General features: G+C 37.3%; 1 protein-coding gene and 2 long non-coding RNA genes across 6 annotated transcripts; 1 reads left to right on the top strand and 2 right to left on the bottom strand.

The window, feature by feature from the left end:
* Positions 1-227: 227 nt before the first annotated feature.
* On the bottom strand, positions 228-5845 carry LOC108900044 (uncharacterized). Of its 3 annotated transcripts, XR_007810982.1 has the most exons (4): positions 5102-5845; positions 3932-3990; positions 902-1026; positions 234-282 (listed from the first exon to the last, which is right to left on the bottom strand). It is a non-coding gene; the product is annotated as an uncharacterized LOC108900044 (long non-coding RNA). The 3 variants fall into 3 exon arrangements; XR_001963651.2 differs by lacking the exon at positions 902-1026 and having other exon boundaries at positions 228-282; XR_007810981.1 differs by lacking the exon at positions 234-282 and having other exon boundaries at positions 410-1026.
* On the top strand, positions 1244-7037 carry LOC108900043 (uncharacterized). The gene is made up of 5 exons (XR_001963650.2): positions 1244-1295; positions 2005-2049; positions 2958-3032; positions 3219-3378; positions 6859-7037. It is a non-coding gene; the product is annotated as an uncharacterized LOC108900043 (long non-coding RNA).
* Positions 7038-7088: 51 nt separating this feature from the next.
* LOC108900041 (protein CDV3 homolog) lies at positions 7089-11530 on the bottom strand. 2 transcript variants are annotated; one of them, XM_018700846.2, is made up of 5 exons: positions 11096-11530; positions 10292-10368; positions 9839-9972; positions 9284-9446; positions 7089-8972 (listed from the first exon to the last, which is right to left on the bottom strand). In XM_018700846.2, the coding sequence occupies exons 1-5, from the start codon at positions 11279-11281 to the stop codon at positions 8846-8848; spliced, it is 687 nt and encodes a 228-aa protein (XP_018556362.1). In that variant the 5' UTR covers positions 11282-11530; the 3' UTR covers positions 7089-8845. The 2 variants fall into 2 exon arrangements, with proteins under 2 accessions (XP_018556362.1, XP_018556363.1); XM_018700847.2 differs by having other exon boundaries at positions 10292-10365.
* Between the last annotated feature and the right edge of the window lie 2795 nt (positions 11531-14325).

The following is a 14325-nucleotide window of genomic DNA, read 5'->3' as shown; positions in this document are numbered from 1 at the left end:
TGACTGTCGCGGGACTAGCTAGCATCAAGATAAGCTCCATAAACAGCCATAGTTTAAAGTAGTCCCACTGCCTGACTCATATCCTTTAAACTTTTTCTCAAAGTCACTGACTTCACCGTGCTCTTCAGCTTTGTAGCTGTCTTATCTTATTGTCTGCTTTGTTTATTTTACGATACCTTGGGCAGCTGCGTAGCTGAGCTTAGGTTTGTTGAGCCCCGCCAGTGCCGCCTGTGGCCGGAGAGACTAAAAGCAGGAGGATGTGGATCTGTGATGGGAGAAGCGCTGTGGGGCAGAAACCAATAATTTTTCAATTTTAATAATCAAAATCGTTTAGTCATTTTTTTGAGCAAAACTGTCTTTTGGTTTCTCGAATGTGAAGCTTTTCTTGTTTTTCTTTGTCATATAAAATAGTAGGTTGAATGGGTAAATTATTTTTTTCTTATAAGCAAAGCAATTAATCGACTGATAATAAATAATAATAATAATAATTTCAAGATTAACCTACAATGAACATAATCGTTGCAGCCCTAATGTGTATTGTCTTGTAATGTGTATTATAATGGCAAAGATGTTTGATTTTTTTTCTCAGTGAGTTTTTTTTACCTGGTTCAACAAGGGAAAAGAAGACATTACAACTGTTTTAAAATAAAATAAGAGATATATAGTGCTATAAATAAATAGGAGGGGACAGGAACACAGGCCTGTTTCTAACATACACTTTAAAAAAAATCTATTTTGTAAATTAAACATTACCTTTCAAAAGTTCCACATTGATGATGATGAATGACAAATTCTGATGATACAAACTCCCCAATGTAAACCTTAGAGTGTGATTTTAGAGTGGATAGAATGATCATATTTTCAAAGTAAATATTTCAGATTTATCAGCATACATACATACATTAAAGGATAACTAAGTTCTTTCCATTCAGTCCAGTGTGTGGCACGGTCTTGAAAATCCTCATGGTTTTCCACCTCTAACAACTGAAGGGAATGTGACCCAGGTAAGAAAGTATTCACTGCTCACTGAAATTAGAATTTGAAATGACTTTCAAAAGTAAAAAATAACATATCAAGTATCACAAACAGATTTACTGATTGACTGTTTTGCTGCCTTGTTTGAAATCTAATGTAATGACATTGCAGGAATATAATAAACAAAAAGGACATTATGCAAACACCCAATGTTTTGTCATTGGTTTAGGATTGGAATTTTGTTTTTAATTCAATTGCTATATATTTCATTTTCAGGGGCTACAGAGAGTACAATGCCAACTGTGAAACCAAAACTGCTGGTGGGTGACAAAGATGGCAGCAGGAGAAAGTGATTTTATTATTTTTGAAGAAGTGCTCACAAGGTTACACAAATTAAAAAGTAATTTACCTGGTTCCACAGGAGAGATGACTGTCGCAGAACTAGCTAGCATCATAATAAGCTTTAATTAATGGCAAAGATGTCCCCTGAAATTTTCTTTAACATTGTGAGTTTTTTACCCCAGTTAAACAATGGAAAAGAAGACATTACAACTGAAATCTTTCCCTTCAGATGACAGGTAGTCTGTTGTGTGAGAAAAATTTCTTTTATTTGTTCATGTGTTTGATATAAGGTCATTTGAAATGTCTATTTTTTCCAAAAAGCCTTGGGACACATTTTTGACAAATAATGAATAAATTCAAAAGGGGAAGTTAAAAAGTACTGAGATTTGACAGAACCGTTGTTGGTTTTAGTGTTTTTATGGGATTTGCAGAGAAATGCCAGCTTTGTCCTTTAATCCAGCCAAGACATATATGAAAGACACAGCAGGTAGCTAACTGACAAAAGCCCAACATGAAACAGGTTTATTGATTAACTGTTTTGCTGCATAGTTTGAAATCCAATGTCAATGACATTGTAGAAACAGAGTAAACAAAAAGGCCAAAGGACGTTATGCAAACATCCAAATGTGCCATTAGTTTAGGAATGTTATTTGTTTTTAATTCAAGCGCTGTATATTTCATTTTCAGTTGGCTACAAAGAGCACAACGCCAACTGGGGGAAAAAAACCGCCGGTAGGTGACAAAGGTGGCAGCAGGAGAAAGTGATTTTATGAATTTATCATCATTAACCACAAGGTTACACAAGTTAAAAGTAATTTACCTGGTTTCTCAGGAGAGATGACTGTCACGGGACTAGCTAGCATCAAGATAAGCTCCATAAACAGCCATAGTTTAAAGTAGTCCCACTGCCTGGCTCATATCCTTAGACTTTTTCTCAAAGTCACTGACTTCACCGTGCTCTTCAGCTTTGTAGCTGTCTTATCTTATTGTCTGCTTTGTTTATTTTACGATACCTTGGGCAGCTGCGTAGCTGAGCTTAAGTTTGTTGAGCCCGCCAGTGCCGCCCTGTGGCCGGAGAGAGTAAAAGCAGGAGGATGTGGATCTGTGACACAAGGCTTCTTGAATGTGAAGATTTTCTTTTTTCTTTGACATATATGATAGAACATTGATGTGGTAAATTAACGATTAATCAACTGATCGAGAAAATTATTTCCAGATTAATCTATAATGAGCATAACCGTTAGTTTCAGCCCTAATGTATATAATCTTTAATTTATTAGGGAGGTTTTGAGTTTGCCAATGACAAAGATGTCTCCTTCAATTGTCTTTATGTCAGTGAGTTTTACCTGGTTAAACAAGGGAAACAAAAGCCCAGTTTTCTCAGTTTGTCTTTGTTTCTTTCTTTTGTTGGATCTATTTTTTGTACATTAAACATTACCTTTCAGAATTCACTCTCTGCTGAGCTCCACACTGAGGATGAATGAGAGCACATTTTCAATTCTGATAATACAAACTCCCTAATGTAAACCTTAGAGTGTGAAGTTAGAGTGGATAGAATGATCCTATATTTCAGATTTATCATCATACATACATCAAAGTATAATTCTAAGTTCCCAAAATAATGTCCTCTTTCCCTTCAGAGGTCAGGTATATGGCACCCTCTTGGAAATCCTGATGGTTTTCTAACAACAACAACTCAAGCAAATGTGATCCAGGTAAGAAACTATTCAGCACTCACCAAAATTTGTATTTAAGATACAACTTTCAAAAGTAAAAAATAACATATCATCTGAAAAACAACCTTAAAACTACATATTTTAAGAGGGAGGGTAAAAGAGTATGTGGCAATTCATATTTATTTTCATTTTAACCTGTATATGTTAAATGTCCCATCTTTTCAGGGGAAGCAAACGTGATAGAAGACACACAGCAGAGGAGCTCAACAGATGGCTGAAATGACCATTTCATTACTCTGCTGGTGTTACTGCCTCCTTCAAATAAACATTTTAAGTCGGTTGTGTGGGAAAAGTTTCTTTTATTTGTTCATGTGTTTGGTATAAGGTCATTTGAATTTTTTTTCCAAAAAGCCTTGGGACACATTTTTGACAAATGGTGAATAAATTCAAAAGGGGAAGTTAAAAAGTATTGAGATTTGACAGAACAGTTGTTGGTTTTAGTGTTTTTATGGGATTTGCTGGTATTTACAAAAGTACAGAGAAATGCCAGCTTTGTCCTTTAATCCAGCCAAGACATTTATGAAAGAGGCAGCAGGTAGCTAACTGACAAAAGCCCAACAATAAAATTAACTTTTAAACTAAACTACTGAAAGAAGTCCAAAATTTCAATTTTCTGGAAGCACACTGTATACAGATACCTATATCAAGTTAAAAGATTGAAACATGACATCATTTACAAGGACAACTTAATATTTGTGTTAGTATCTTCTCTTTTCATTACAGTAGTGCTGACAGAAAATTTGTCAGCATTTATTTGACAATTATTTTTGTCTTTTTTTCCCCCCCAATCAAAAATGCCACACGTTGTTTAAACCTTAGCTTCTCAAATATGAGGATTTGCTGCATTTCTTTGAGATATGTGATAGTAAAGTGAATACCTTTGGGTGTTGGATTGATGCTCGGACAAAACAAGGAATCTGGAGACGTCACCATGGGCCTGGGGAAATTACAATGGACATTTTTCACTATGTTCACTATTCACCAGGAAAATATTCCACAGTAAAGCATTTGTTATCGAAAGAATGCTGTCACATGAGAAAAAAAAAAAACTTTAATTACACTTTTAGTTATAGAATGGTTTTTATCTTCCTTTTTCTTTTTTCTTTTTTTATTCAAAGTGTGATGTCTTTTACCTCCAGTGGCAAAATGTGAGCCCAACACTGCTCAGAAATGACACCAAACAGCAGGTGGACTTTGCTGGAGTAAACAATTTTAATATTTGCAGACAAATATACTAAATTGGACTTTGATATTAAACTAGAACTGAAGCTTAAAAACTGCTACAGTGCAGAAGTGCAGCAGACTCCACCTACTGACATGAACACTATAAAATAAGTGTATGAGCATTAGAGGCTTATATGTGTTCAAAATGAGAGGACTGGCACTATGTTTGGTGGGACTGATTCTCACAGCCTCGGTAAGACTGTGTGATAAGATTTTTGAGATCTACTGAAAAGTAAACATGTTTAATTGATTAGAATAATTAGGTTAAAATAAATCTCTTAGTTGATGTGTGTTACCTAAAGCTGGGACTGAAGCAAAGTCTATATTAGTATTTCAGATGTTGAATTAGTATGCTGTATTTTCGTTGCAATTGCTCAACTAAGTGTTAAACATTTGCAGAACCAGACTTAAACTAACTAACTTTAAATTTAGCAACTCTGACTTAAGAATTTAGTTGTATTTTTTCCCCAGGAATCATCAATGAATAGGCTGAGGTATATATCATACTGACACTGACTCTATGAAACAGGTTTATTGATTAACTGTTTTACTGTTTAGTTTGAAATCCAATGTCAATGACATTGCAGAAACAGAAAAACAAAAAGGCCAAAGGACATTATGCAAATATCCAAATGTTGTGCCATTAGTTTAGGAATGTTATTTGTTTTTAATTCAAGCGCTGTATATTTCATTTTTAGTGGGCTACAGGGGACACAGCACCGACTCAAACACCGGTAGGTAACAAAGGTGGCAGCAGGAGAAAGTGATTTTATGAATTTATCATGAAAGTGCTCACAAGGTTACACAAGTTAAAAGTAATTTACCTGGTTCCACAGGAGAGATGACTGTCGCGGGACTAGCTAGCATCAAGATAAGCTCCATAAACAGCCATAGTTTAAAGTAGTCCCACCGCCTGGCTCATGATTCTTTGTTTGCTTTGTTTATTTTACGATACCTTACGTAGCTGAGTTTAAGTTTGTTGAGCCCGCCAGTGCCACCCTGTGGCCGGAGAGAGTAAAAGCAGGGGGATGTGGATCTGTGACACAAGGCTTCTTGAATGTGAAGATTTTCTTTTTCTTTGACATATATGATAGAACATGGATGTGGTAAATTAACGATTAATCAACTGATCGAGAAAAATATTTCCAGATGAATCTATAATGAACATAACCGTTATTTTCAGTAATGTAATGTATATAATCTTTAATTTATTAGGGAGGTTTTGAGTTTGCCAATGACAAAGATGTCTCCTTCAGTTGTCTTTATGTCAGTGAGTTTTACCTGGTTAAACAAGGAAAACAAAAGCCCAGTTTTCTCAGTTTAAGTGGCACTGTTTGTCTTTGTTTCTTTTGTTGGATCTATTTTTTGTACATTAAACATTACCTTTCAGAATTCACTCTCTGCTGAGCTCCACACTGAGGATGAATGAGAGCACATTTTCAATTCTGATAATACAAACTCCCTAATGTAAACCTTAGAGTGTGAAGTTAGAGTGGATAGAATGATCCTATATTTCAGATTTATCATCATCAAAGTGTAATTCTAAATTCCCAAAATAATGTCCTCTTTCCCTTCAGATGATAGGTGTATGGCGCCCTCTTGAAAATCCTGATGGTTTTCCACCTCTAACAACTGAAGGGAATGTGACCCAGGTAAGAAAGTATTCACTGCTCACTGAAATTAGAATTTGAAATGACTTTCAAAAGTAAAAAATAACATATCAAGTATCACAAACAGATTTACTGATTGACTGTTTTGCTGCCTTGTTTGAAATCTAATGTAATGACATTGCAGGAATATAATAAACAAAAAGGACATTATGCAAACACCCAATGTTTTGTCATTGGTTTAGGATTGGAATTTTGTTTTTAATTCAATTGCTATATATTTCATTTTCAGGGGGCTACAGAGAGTACAATGCCAACTGTGAAACCAAAACTGCTGGTGGGTGACAAAGGTGGCAGCAGGAGAAAGTGATTTTATTATTTTTGAAGAAGTGCTCACAAGGTTACACAAATTAAAAGTAATTTACCTGGTTCCACAGGAGAGATGACTGTCGCAGAACTAGCTAGCATCATAATAAGCTTTAATTAATGGCAAAGATGTCCCCTGAAATTTTCTTTAACATTGTGAGTTTTTTACCCAGTTAAACAATGGAAAAGAAGACATTACAACTGAAATCTTTCCCTTCAGGTGACAGGTAAATGGCACAACAACTGAAACAAATGTGAGCCAGGTAAGAAAGTATTCAGCACTCACCAAAACTAGAATTTGAGATATGTTTTTTAGAAGTAAAAAATAAGTATCATCGGAAAAACAACCTTAAAACTGCATGTTTTAAGAGGGAGGGTAAAAGAGTATGTGGCAATTCATATTTATTTTCATTTTAACCTGTATACGTTAAATGTCCCATCTTCTCAGGGGAAGCAAACATGATAGAAGACACACAGCAGAGGAGCTCAACAGATGGCAGAAATGACCATTTCATTACTCTGCTGGTGTTACTGCCTCCTTCAAATAAACATTTTAAGTCGGTTGTGTGGGAAAAGTTTCTTTTATTTGTTCATGTGTTTGGTATAAGGTCATTTGAAATGTATTTTTTTAAAGCCTAGGAACTCTGGATAATTTTGACAAATGGTGAATAAACTATCACCTGCTCTGACAAAGTGAGAAATCACAGGAATAGAGTAAGTGATTATGAACAGCAGGTTAAAACAAGTCTTGAGTTTACAAATAAACAATATCTTTTCTGGAAAAAGACACTGTGTAGAGGTTCCAGTTTTTAACTTTAAAGATTCAGACGAGACTCAATTCACAAGGATCACTTTATTTTCTGTGTTAGGCTCTTCTCTTTTCATCACAAATATTATCTATGTCCACGCAAAGTGTCCCAGCAGGAATCAACACTCCCTGACATCTTTTATGGAAAGGACAGAAACACAGAACATAAATCCAGTTCTTCACCTTTCTAAACATAACTATGCTTGTAGTAAAAACCCATTTGATTTTAACTGGGCGTACCACTGATTTGGAAGTGGATAGTACTCTGTTGGTTTGGTGACAGTTTGTATTTACAGACCAGCAGTCACTGTAACTCTCTGGAAAATGAAGTTATGCACAAACTACCTGTTCTAAACGGCTGCAATGAAGGCTGAGACAGTATGATAATAGAGGAGGAAAAGCCTTGATAAAAAAAGATCGGTCTTAAAACTGGAGTTGAAATGTACCACAGAGCGACAATATGGGCAACTTCAAATTATGCATTTAAAGTGGTTTTCCATCATTTTGTTGGCATTGTAACATTTGTGACAAATGCAGACAAACCACAGTAAAGCATTTGTTACCAAAAGAATGGTTTGGGATTAGAAACGAGCTTTAATTGCGCTTTAGCTGATGTCTAGAAGAGACCAAAAAACAGGAAGGGCAGAAAAACTGAAAAGTGGATATGATAGACAGTTAGTAGTTGTAATCATCACGCAAACTACAACAGCACTACATTCTCGAACAGAAGGATTTTTTTCTTTTGTATATGTTTTTTTTTTTTCACAAAGTGGTGAGATCCAAAGGCAGGCAAGAGCCCGTGAGATAACAAGCAAAGTTCTCTTCAGATGACAAAGCAGTTTCTCTCTATCAGTAAGGCCACTTTATATAGAAATTCTAAATGAGGACCACAACCTATCACTTCTTGTCCATAGATCTTCGCAGTGTCATCATCATCATCGTCATCATCGTGAAGGAAAAAAGCAAAGCTTCAAGTTTCTAAATCAAAGAGCCTGATGGCCAGCTTGTATGTGGAAGAAGAGGAGGAGGAGGAGGGGTGGGGGGTGTATGGGGGCCGGTGTTTGCCCCAGTTCACCACCACAGCGGAAAAAAAGCTCAGTCCACATGGTCACCACCAGCTATGCTGCTGAGGTAGTTTCCCCAATTCCGAAGCCCCAACCACAACTCAAAAACACACCCCAAAATAACCATGTGCGATTGGGTTATAGCGATCTTGCAAAAAAATAGATATTTTCACAGAAGTTTGTAAAATCATCTTGCCTAAAGTCTTCTTCAATCCTCTGTGGCTTTATCAAACCAAGTTGAAGTCCAGAGAGAAGTTGCGCCATACAACTGCTGCTCTGATTACAATCCACAAAGGACAACTATGTTGTCTTTTGTTGCTGCAGTGTTGTACGTTTGGGTGTATTTTGCTAATTCCGCTTCAATTATTCCCTCTTTCAACAGCCCCTTCAGATGCAGTCCTTCAGGTTTGCCAACCAATTGTATGTAAAGTGTGTTATCGATATTTTTTAAGGGAGTGTCACTGTATGTGCATGTGCTGCAGTGATAATGTTGCATATGAGTGAGTGAGTGAGTGAGTGAGTGTGTGTGTGTGTGTGTGTGTGTGTGTGTGTGTGTGTGTGTGTGTATACAAGGCTGTGTGTTTGTGTGAGTAACCAGTGTGGTGATGGTGGTGGCAGCGTGAGCTCTGTCAGGACTGCAGTCCACACAGCTGGAGTTCAGCTTCCTTCAGGGGGCTGGGCAGGACCGCGCTGGAGGGGCCAGGGGACGGAGGGGGAGCGGCTTTACTTATCCCCCAGGATGGCGTACTGGTTGTCAAGCTGCAAGTGCTGCATGGATGCACCACCGGTCTCCTCTCTACCACGGTTCCTGTGTTTCACAACCTCAAAGGTCTTCTCCATCTCTCTGTCCCTAAAAGACAGATATGTATAACTTTAGTGTCAGAACAATCAATCAGTCAGTAAATCAGACAGAAAATGAACTGCCTGCAAATTAACAAACTATCCTCTAAGTCCTTTATCAAGACACAGTAAACAGTGCCTGGTTTCATCTTTAATGTGAGCATTTTACACAATTGTTAAAAAAAAAAAAAAAGACATTTTACAAGGTTGTAAACTGAACATATTTTAAGTTTGGACTTCATTTTGGGTTCTGAGAAATTGCAGTCTGTATTTTTCTGAAAACCATGTTGAACAAACTACTGTCACTTGAACTCTGCTTACTTGCGTGTCTCCACATGCTTAGCAGTGGCCAGCAGAGAGGGGAACTGTGCATCACTGAAAATCTCAGGAGGGCCCTGGCTGGGACCTCGTCTGTTAGTGGACAGCCGAGCCCCTGGAGGGCGATATACACCAGCAGGCTTTGCCTCAGGCACCTCTACATCCTCTGAAAGTGCACAGATAACATCAGTTAGACAAGAAAACCAGATTTCCAGGAGCAAATTCCAGTTGCATGCATATATATAAAGGATTATCTTATCTTATCTATCTTATTTAATAAAATCACAGTACATAGACCTTAATCATTTATTTACAGCTGCAGGCTGTGTATGTAATTTTTTCAAGATACAATAAAATCAAAAATTCACTTTATTTGTGTGGCTTGGAATGCACTGGAAAACGGTGCCCTGTCATATATTCCAAAAACACAAGTGATAGACGAAATACAAGAAATATGAGCTCAGTATCTGTAAAATGACCAGAGTGAAAAGCAAATACAGCTTTATTACCAGTGGCATGTTTACAAGCCAGCATTACAAGTGGAGTTGGTTTACTCACCCACAGGTGCAGCAGGAGGGGGAGCAGCTCCAGATTTGTTCCAGGGCCCCGACACTTTGTCTCCACTGACTAGAATGATCTCTCCATCCTCACCAACCTCCTCCTTCTCGTACTCCTCTTCCTCTTTCTCATCACTGCAAAACATCAGACAGACAGATGAAGACATGATGAGCTGCACTGGTTCAGCCAACTTCCTCTAGACCATGTCCCACAACCAATGCACGATAGCAGCTCCATAAAAACATGTCAACAACAAATGTCATCTTTAGTGCTGTCAGCACTACAATAAATTAGCCATGGTTAAAACGATATTTTTTGAAATGTTGTAGGATGGGTCATAGGGGCCATGATCTTTACTGGCTCCCACTTGATGACACCAAGGCTCAGATGCAACTGACAACTCCTCATGTGACCAAGTACTCATGACAACCAAATAAATAATTTCATTCTCACCTTATTTGTAAAGCTTGCAGCCGAAGCCCGCTGTAATCCACTTCTTTCTGCTCAAACTCTTTCCACTCCTCGTCCTCCTAGGCAGACGGAACCATTAACTCAAAAGTACCTTACAATGTAATAAATTCCTACAACTTCCAAAACCCTACTATCATTTCTGTAGGTGACAAACATCTGCACTCTGACCAGTTCTTCCCAAGAAATGGTCACACAAGCTATAGTGGTTTGGGGCAACGTTACACACCAATATGAAAGGCTTTTAATCTTATAATAAGTAACTTAGTTTTGGCATTTTATCATACCTTCATGTGATTTGAAAGCTTTAAGGCTGGTACCCCCGTAAAAACTTATGACAAATGGCGGCTCGGCCTAGCTGGAAAGCCACGATTTAATCGAAGGGGGACGACAGCTTTCCCCATGCAAACACAAGGCCAGTGACACTATGATAGCTAAATGTACAGGCATTACATGTAATATTATGTCACGAACCCGCTTTAACAGCTCGCTCACGTAAAGATAAAGGTGCAAGAAAAACACAAAAAGTGTGTGATGATGAATTTTGTTACCCCCGTCACAAAGTGTGCCAGGAGAAACCATATGCTAGCTAGCAACCGGCGTTGTCACTTCATGCTGAAATGCTTATTATCCTTCATAACCTGGTGAAATTTCAGAGAGCTGTAAGCAAGCAAGCTACATGTACGGAAGAGGCAGATAACGACGAGGATACAAAATGTGACACGACACCGGTGTGTGCAATAGACGCTGCTGAGGAAAAAAAAGTTACAGAAGAGTAGCGTTGGTTACCTTCTCAATCTGTGCGTCTTGGTTCTCATTTTTTGCCGATTTTTCCTTCTCCTTCTTAGTCTTTTTCACTGCAGTCGACGTGGGCCCGACGGCAGACTCCTTACCCTTTCCCTTTTCTTTCTTCTTCTTTTTATCCCGCTTGGCAAAGAAATCGTCCAGGCTCTTCTCCGTCGGTACATCCGCCATTTTCAAAGACCAACGTAAAATAGTTAGCTAACCGAGCAATGACAAATGTGAAAACTGCGCTCTCGCAGAGTGAGGACAGTTGGTCAAATGGTCAGAGGACACGGTGTTACTCCTTAATCTGGCAGTTTAACTTCTGTTCCAGGCTGATAAAAATGTCCACCCTGGTTCTGTTGCCGAATCGTTAGGTATCCTGTCAACCATGCCATGCACGGACTATTTGACAAATCTGTACCGTTACCCGGAAATACATCGACCCTGAACCGGATATATTATTTTGACATTTACACAAAAATAAAAGTCATAATATTAGTTGGTTTTTTTCCCCAAATATATCACTCTTTGGAAAAATATCCGAAGTTAAATTTAAAAAAAAAAACGCTTAAATCCAACTTGGTACAACTCACTAATTATAAACTGTAATTGAAGAGGGATTCTGTGTGAATGTAGTTTTAAGGCCTACATTATTTTAGATCATATTGAGCTTGTGTTTTAAAGTTTTGTTGTATAAAATCTGATTTTAGATGTTGGCACCAGTGATTTTTTTATGTATGTATTGTATGTATGTATATAGGTATTTTTCTTTAAAATATATTTGTCGTTAATCAATGACAACTTCTGGGTTGCCATGTTGTGGGAGATCCTCCTCCAGAAGGTCACTTTGCTTGCACCTAAATTCAGTAACATCAATGTATGAATGTGTGCTTTTGCTATTAGTAGTGAACAGGCCCAACAAATCTGTAAATATCACTCACGTCAAATTAACCTCTCCTCAGCAGTAACTTGTAAACAGATAATTGAACTCACCTTCCCAGAGCTGGAGGTCACTTGACCAGATGCAGCACAAAGAGAAAATTCTGGCTCACTACATCAATGGATGTGCTGTGGTTGGCAGGACTGTTTACACTGCTTTGTTATGTAACCAACAGGTGTGATATCTAACTCACACATACTGTAGGACAACTGTCAAACATCACTGTTTTGGACTTAGTGTCCAAAGTCGGTCAGCCATGGTGAAATATGAGGAAGTGTGTTATTGATTAAATTTACTTCTCAAGAGAATAAATCAGACAAACAGAGTACTGTTTTGTTTGTTTTATTGCTCAGCAGTAAAAAGTACAGTGTATACTACAGTACAAAAAATACATAATGTTGAACACTGCTCCACCGTGCCACTGAACGTATTGTAAAATATCCACTTTTTTGAGCGTGCAAAACAACAAGCCCAGCTGTGAGCATCCAATGCAGGAAATATCAATATGTTTAACCGTGTTATTCACCATCACCGCTTTAATCAGTGATTTCAGAACAACATTGCACAATGCAGAAAATCTTTAGCAACAATAGAGGCAGGCAGCATTGATTATTGAATAAAACTGCAGCAATGCAAAGTAAAAACAGATGATAGAAGGACCACGGGTTCAATAATTAAAAAAAATATTCAAACGCCTCTGTATGTGCTCACAGTAAATATTCAGCATACATTTTTTGTCTCAGTGTTTTTATTGGTCAAGATTTTTTGACAGCCTCTAACACATGTTATGTGGTCCAGCAGCTGATTCATAATCATCACATTTCAAACAAACACAGTTTGCAATGATGTACAAACACATTATTTATGAAGGGAGACACTTATAGTAGCAAGGGATGGTCTAATTGTTTCCTACAGTGCTGAGAAAGTCTTTCTCAAACTGGGCTATAACCAGCAGCCACTCCACGATATACAGACAAGAGACAGACAGACAGACAGAAAGACACACATACAGAGGCACACACACAAACAAGACACACATAGAGAAACAGATAAAACTGAGCGGAAAGTGATACAAAGTCTTGTTTGATGTAAAGTAACAGTGATATTTTAAGGGGGCAGCACGTTTCAAACTCACATTCATCCACAATCACACACTTTACTGCACACACACAGTATGCTTACATGCACAACCAAGCATTCACACACATACACACATACTGATATATAAAGGGCCAACATAAAGAATTAAGACATCTATGTGGTCCCTCATAAAGAGAAGCTGGTGACACATGAGGGGGAAAGTCATTTTTAAGTCAGCTCCTTTTTGACTGATAGATGCACCATCATTCATAACTGTCAGATGTAGACCCCAAATCATCCAAATAGTCTGCTCAGATTAACCAGGAAAATCTGGGCTCGTTTTTATCAAACTGCTGAGAAATAAAAGTTAAAGTCCTTTACTTATCCTACTTTCAAACTTAAGAATAAAACCCATTCATCATTTTTTTATGACTTATAAGAGAGGCTCCAGAGCTCCCTTTATTTTATTTGATCAAAAGTAGAGCCTAGATGACTTCGTGTTTTCAAGTGAGTACAAAATATTCTTTGTTATGATGAATAATATTCAAATAGTTTAAACCTACTGGATTATGAATTACACAGCTATTTGCATTTGATAGGATGTTACCACTTTTTTCCTACATTTATCAGAAGTGCAAAGAACAAAACTGTCTGATTTTGTTTGCAATCACCTTCAGTTTATCTTTATTGTCTGCACTTGTCAGCATAGTACTAAATTCTTCTTATTATACTATGTTGTCTCTGATGTACCTTCTCTATTTCCTATTACATAATGCTTATTTATAATGTATATATCCTGTATTTGTCACCTTTTTAAAACTGCTTTTAATGTTAGATTTAATATTCTCCTCTGTTCTGTCACTCTGTAAATAAAATACATAGTATTATTATTATCAAAAATTAATGTATATTATAAAAAATATGCAATTATCATTGTTAACATTCAAATTGTACTACTGGAAATACTGAGGATTTCACACAAAGAAAATGAACTTTTAAAGATCAATATAATTTTGCAGAATAAGACCTGGAGGAAAATGTAAGGATGTTTTCTAAAGAATGAAGAATTGGGCAGACATAAGTTAAATCCTCATCTCTGATTGGTCATTCCTGCTCTGAGCATACACGATTAATCATGTGATCACTTGAGTGTTGTTCATAAAGGCAACATCTCTTGTAATTCAGTTCTTCAACCTGATGGCACTTTTTTTTT

Source organism: Lates calcarifer, unplaced genomic scaffold, assembly GCF_001640805.2.
Source record: "Lates calcarifer isolate ASB-BC8 unplaced genomic scaffold, TLL_Latcal_v3 _unitig_4504_quiver_2592, whole genome shotgun sequence".
NCBI classification, from domain to species: Eukaryota; Metazoa; Chordata; class Actinopteri; family Centropomidae; genus Lates; species Lates calcarifer.
The sequence above is the reverse complement of the archived record's forward strand: the minus strand, read 5'-3'. Positions and strand labels throughout refer to the sequence as shown.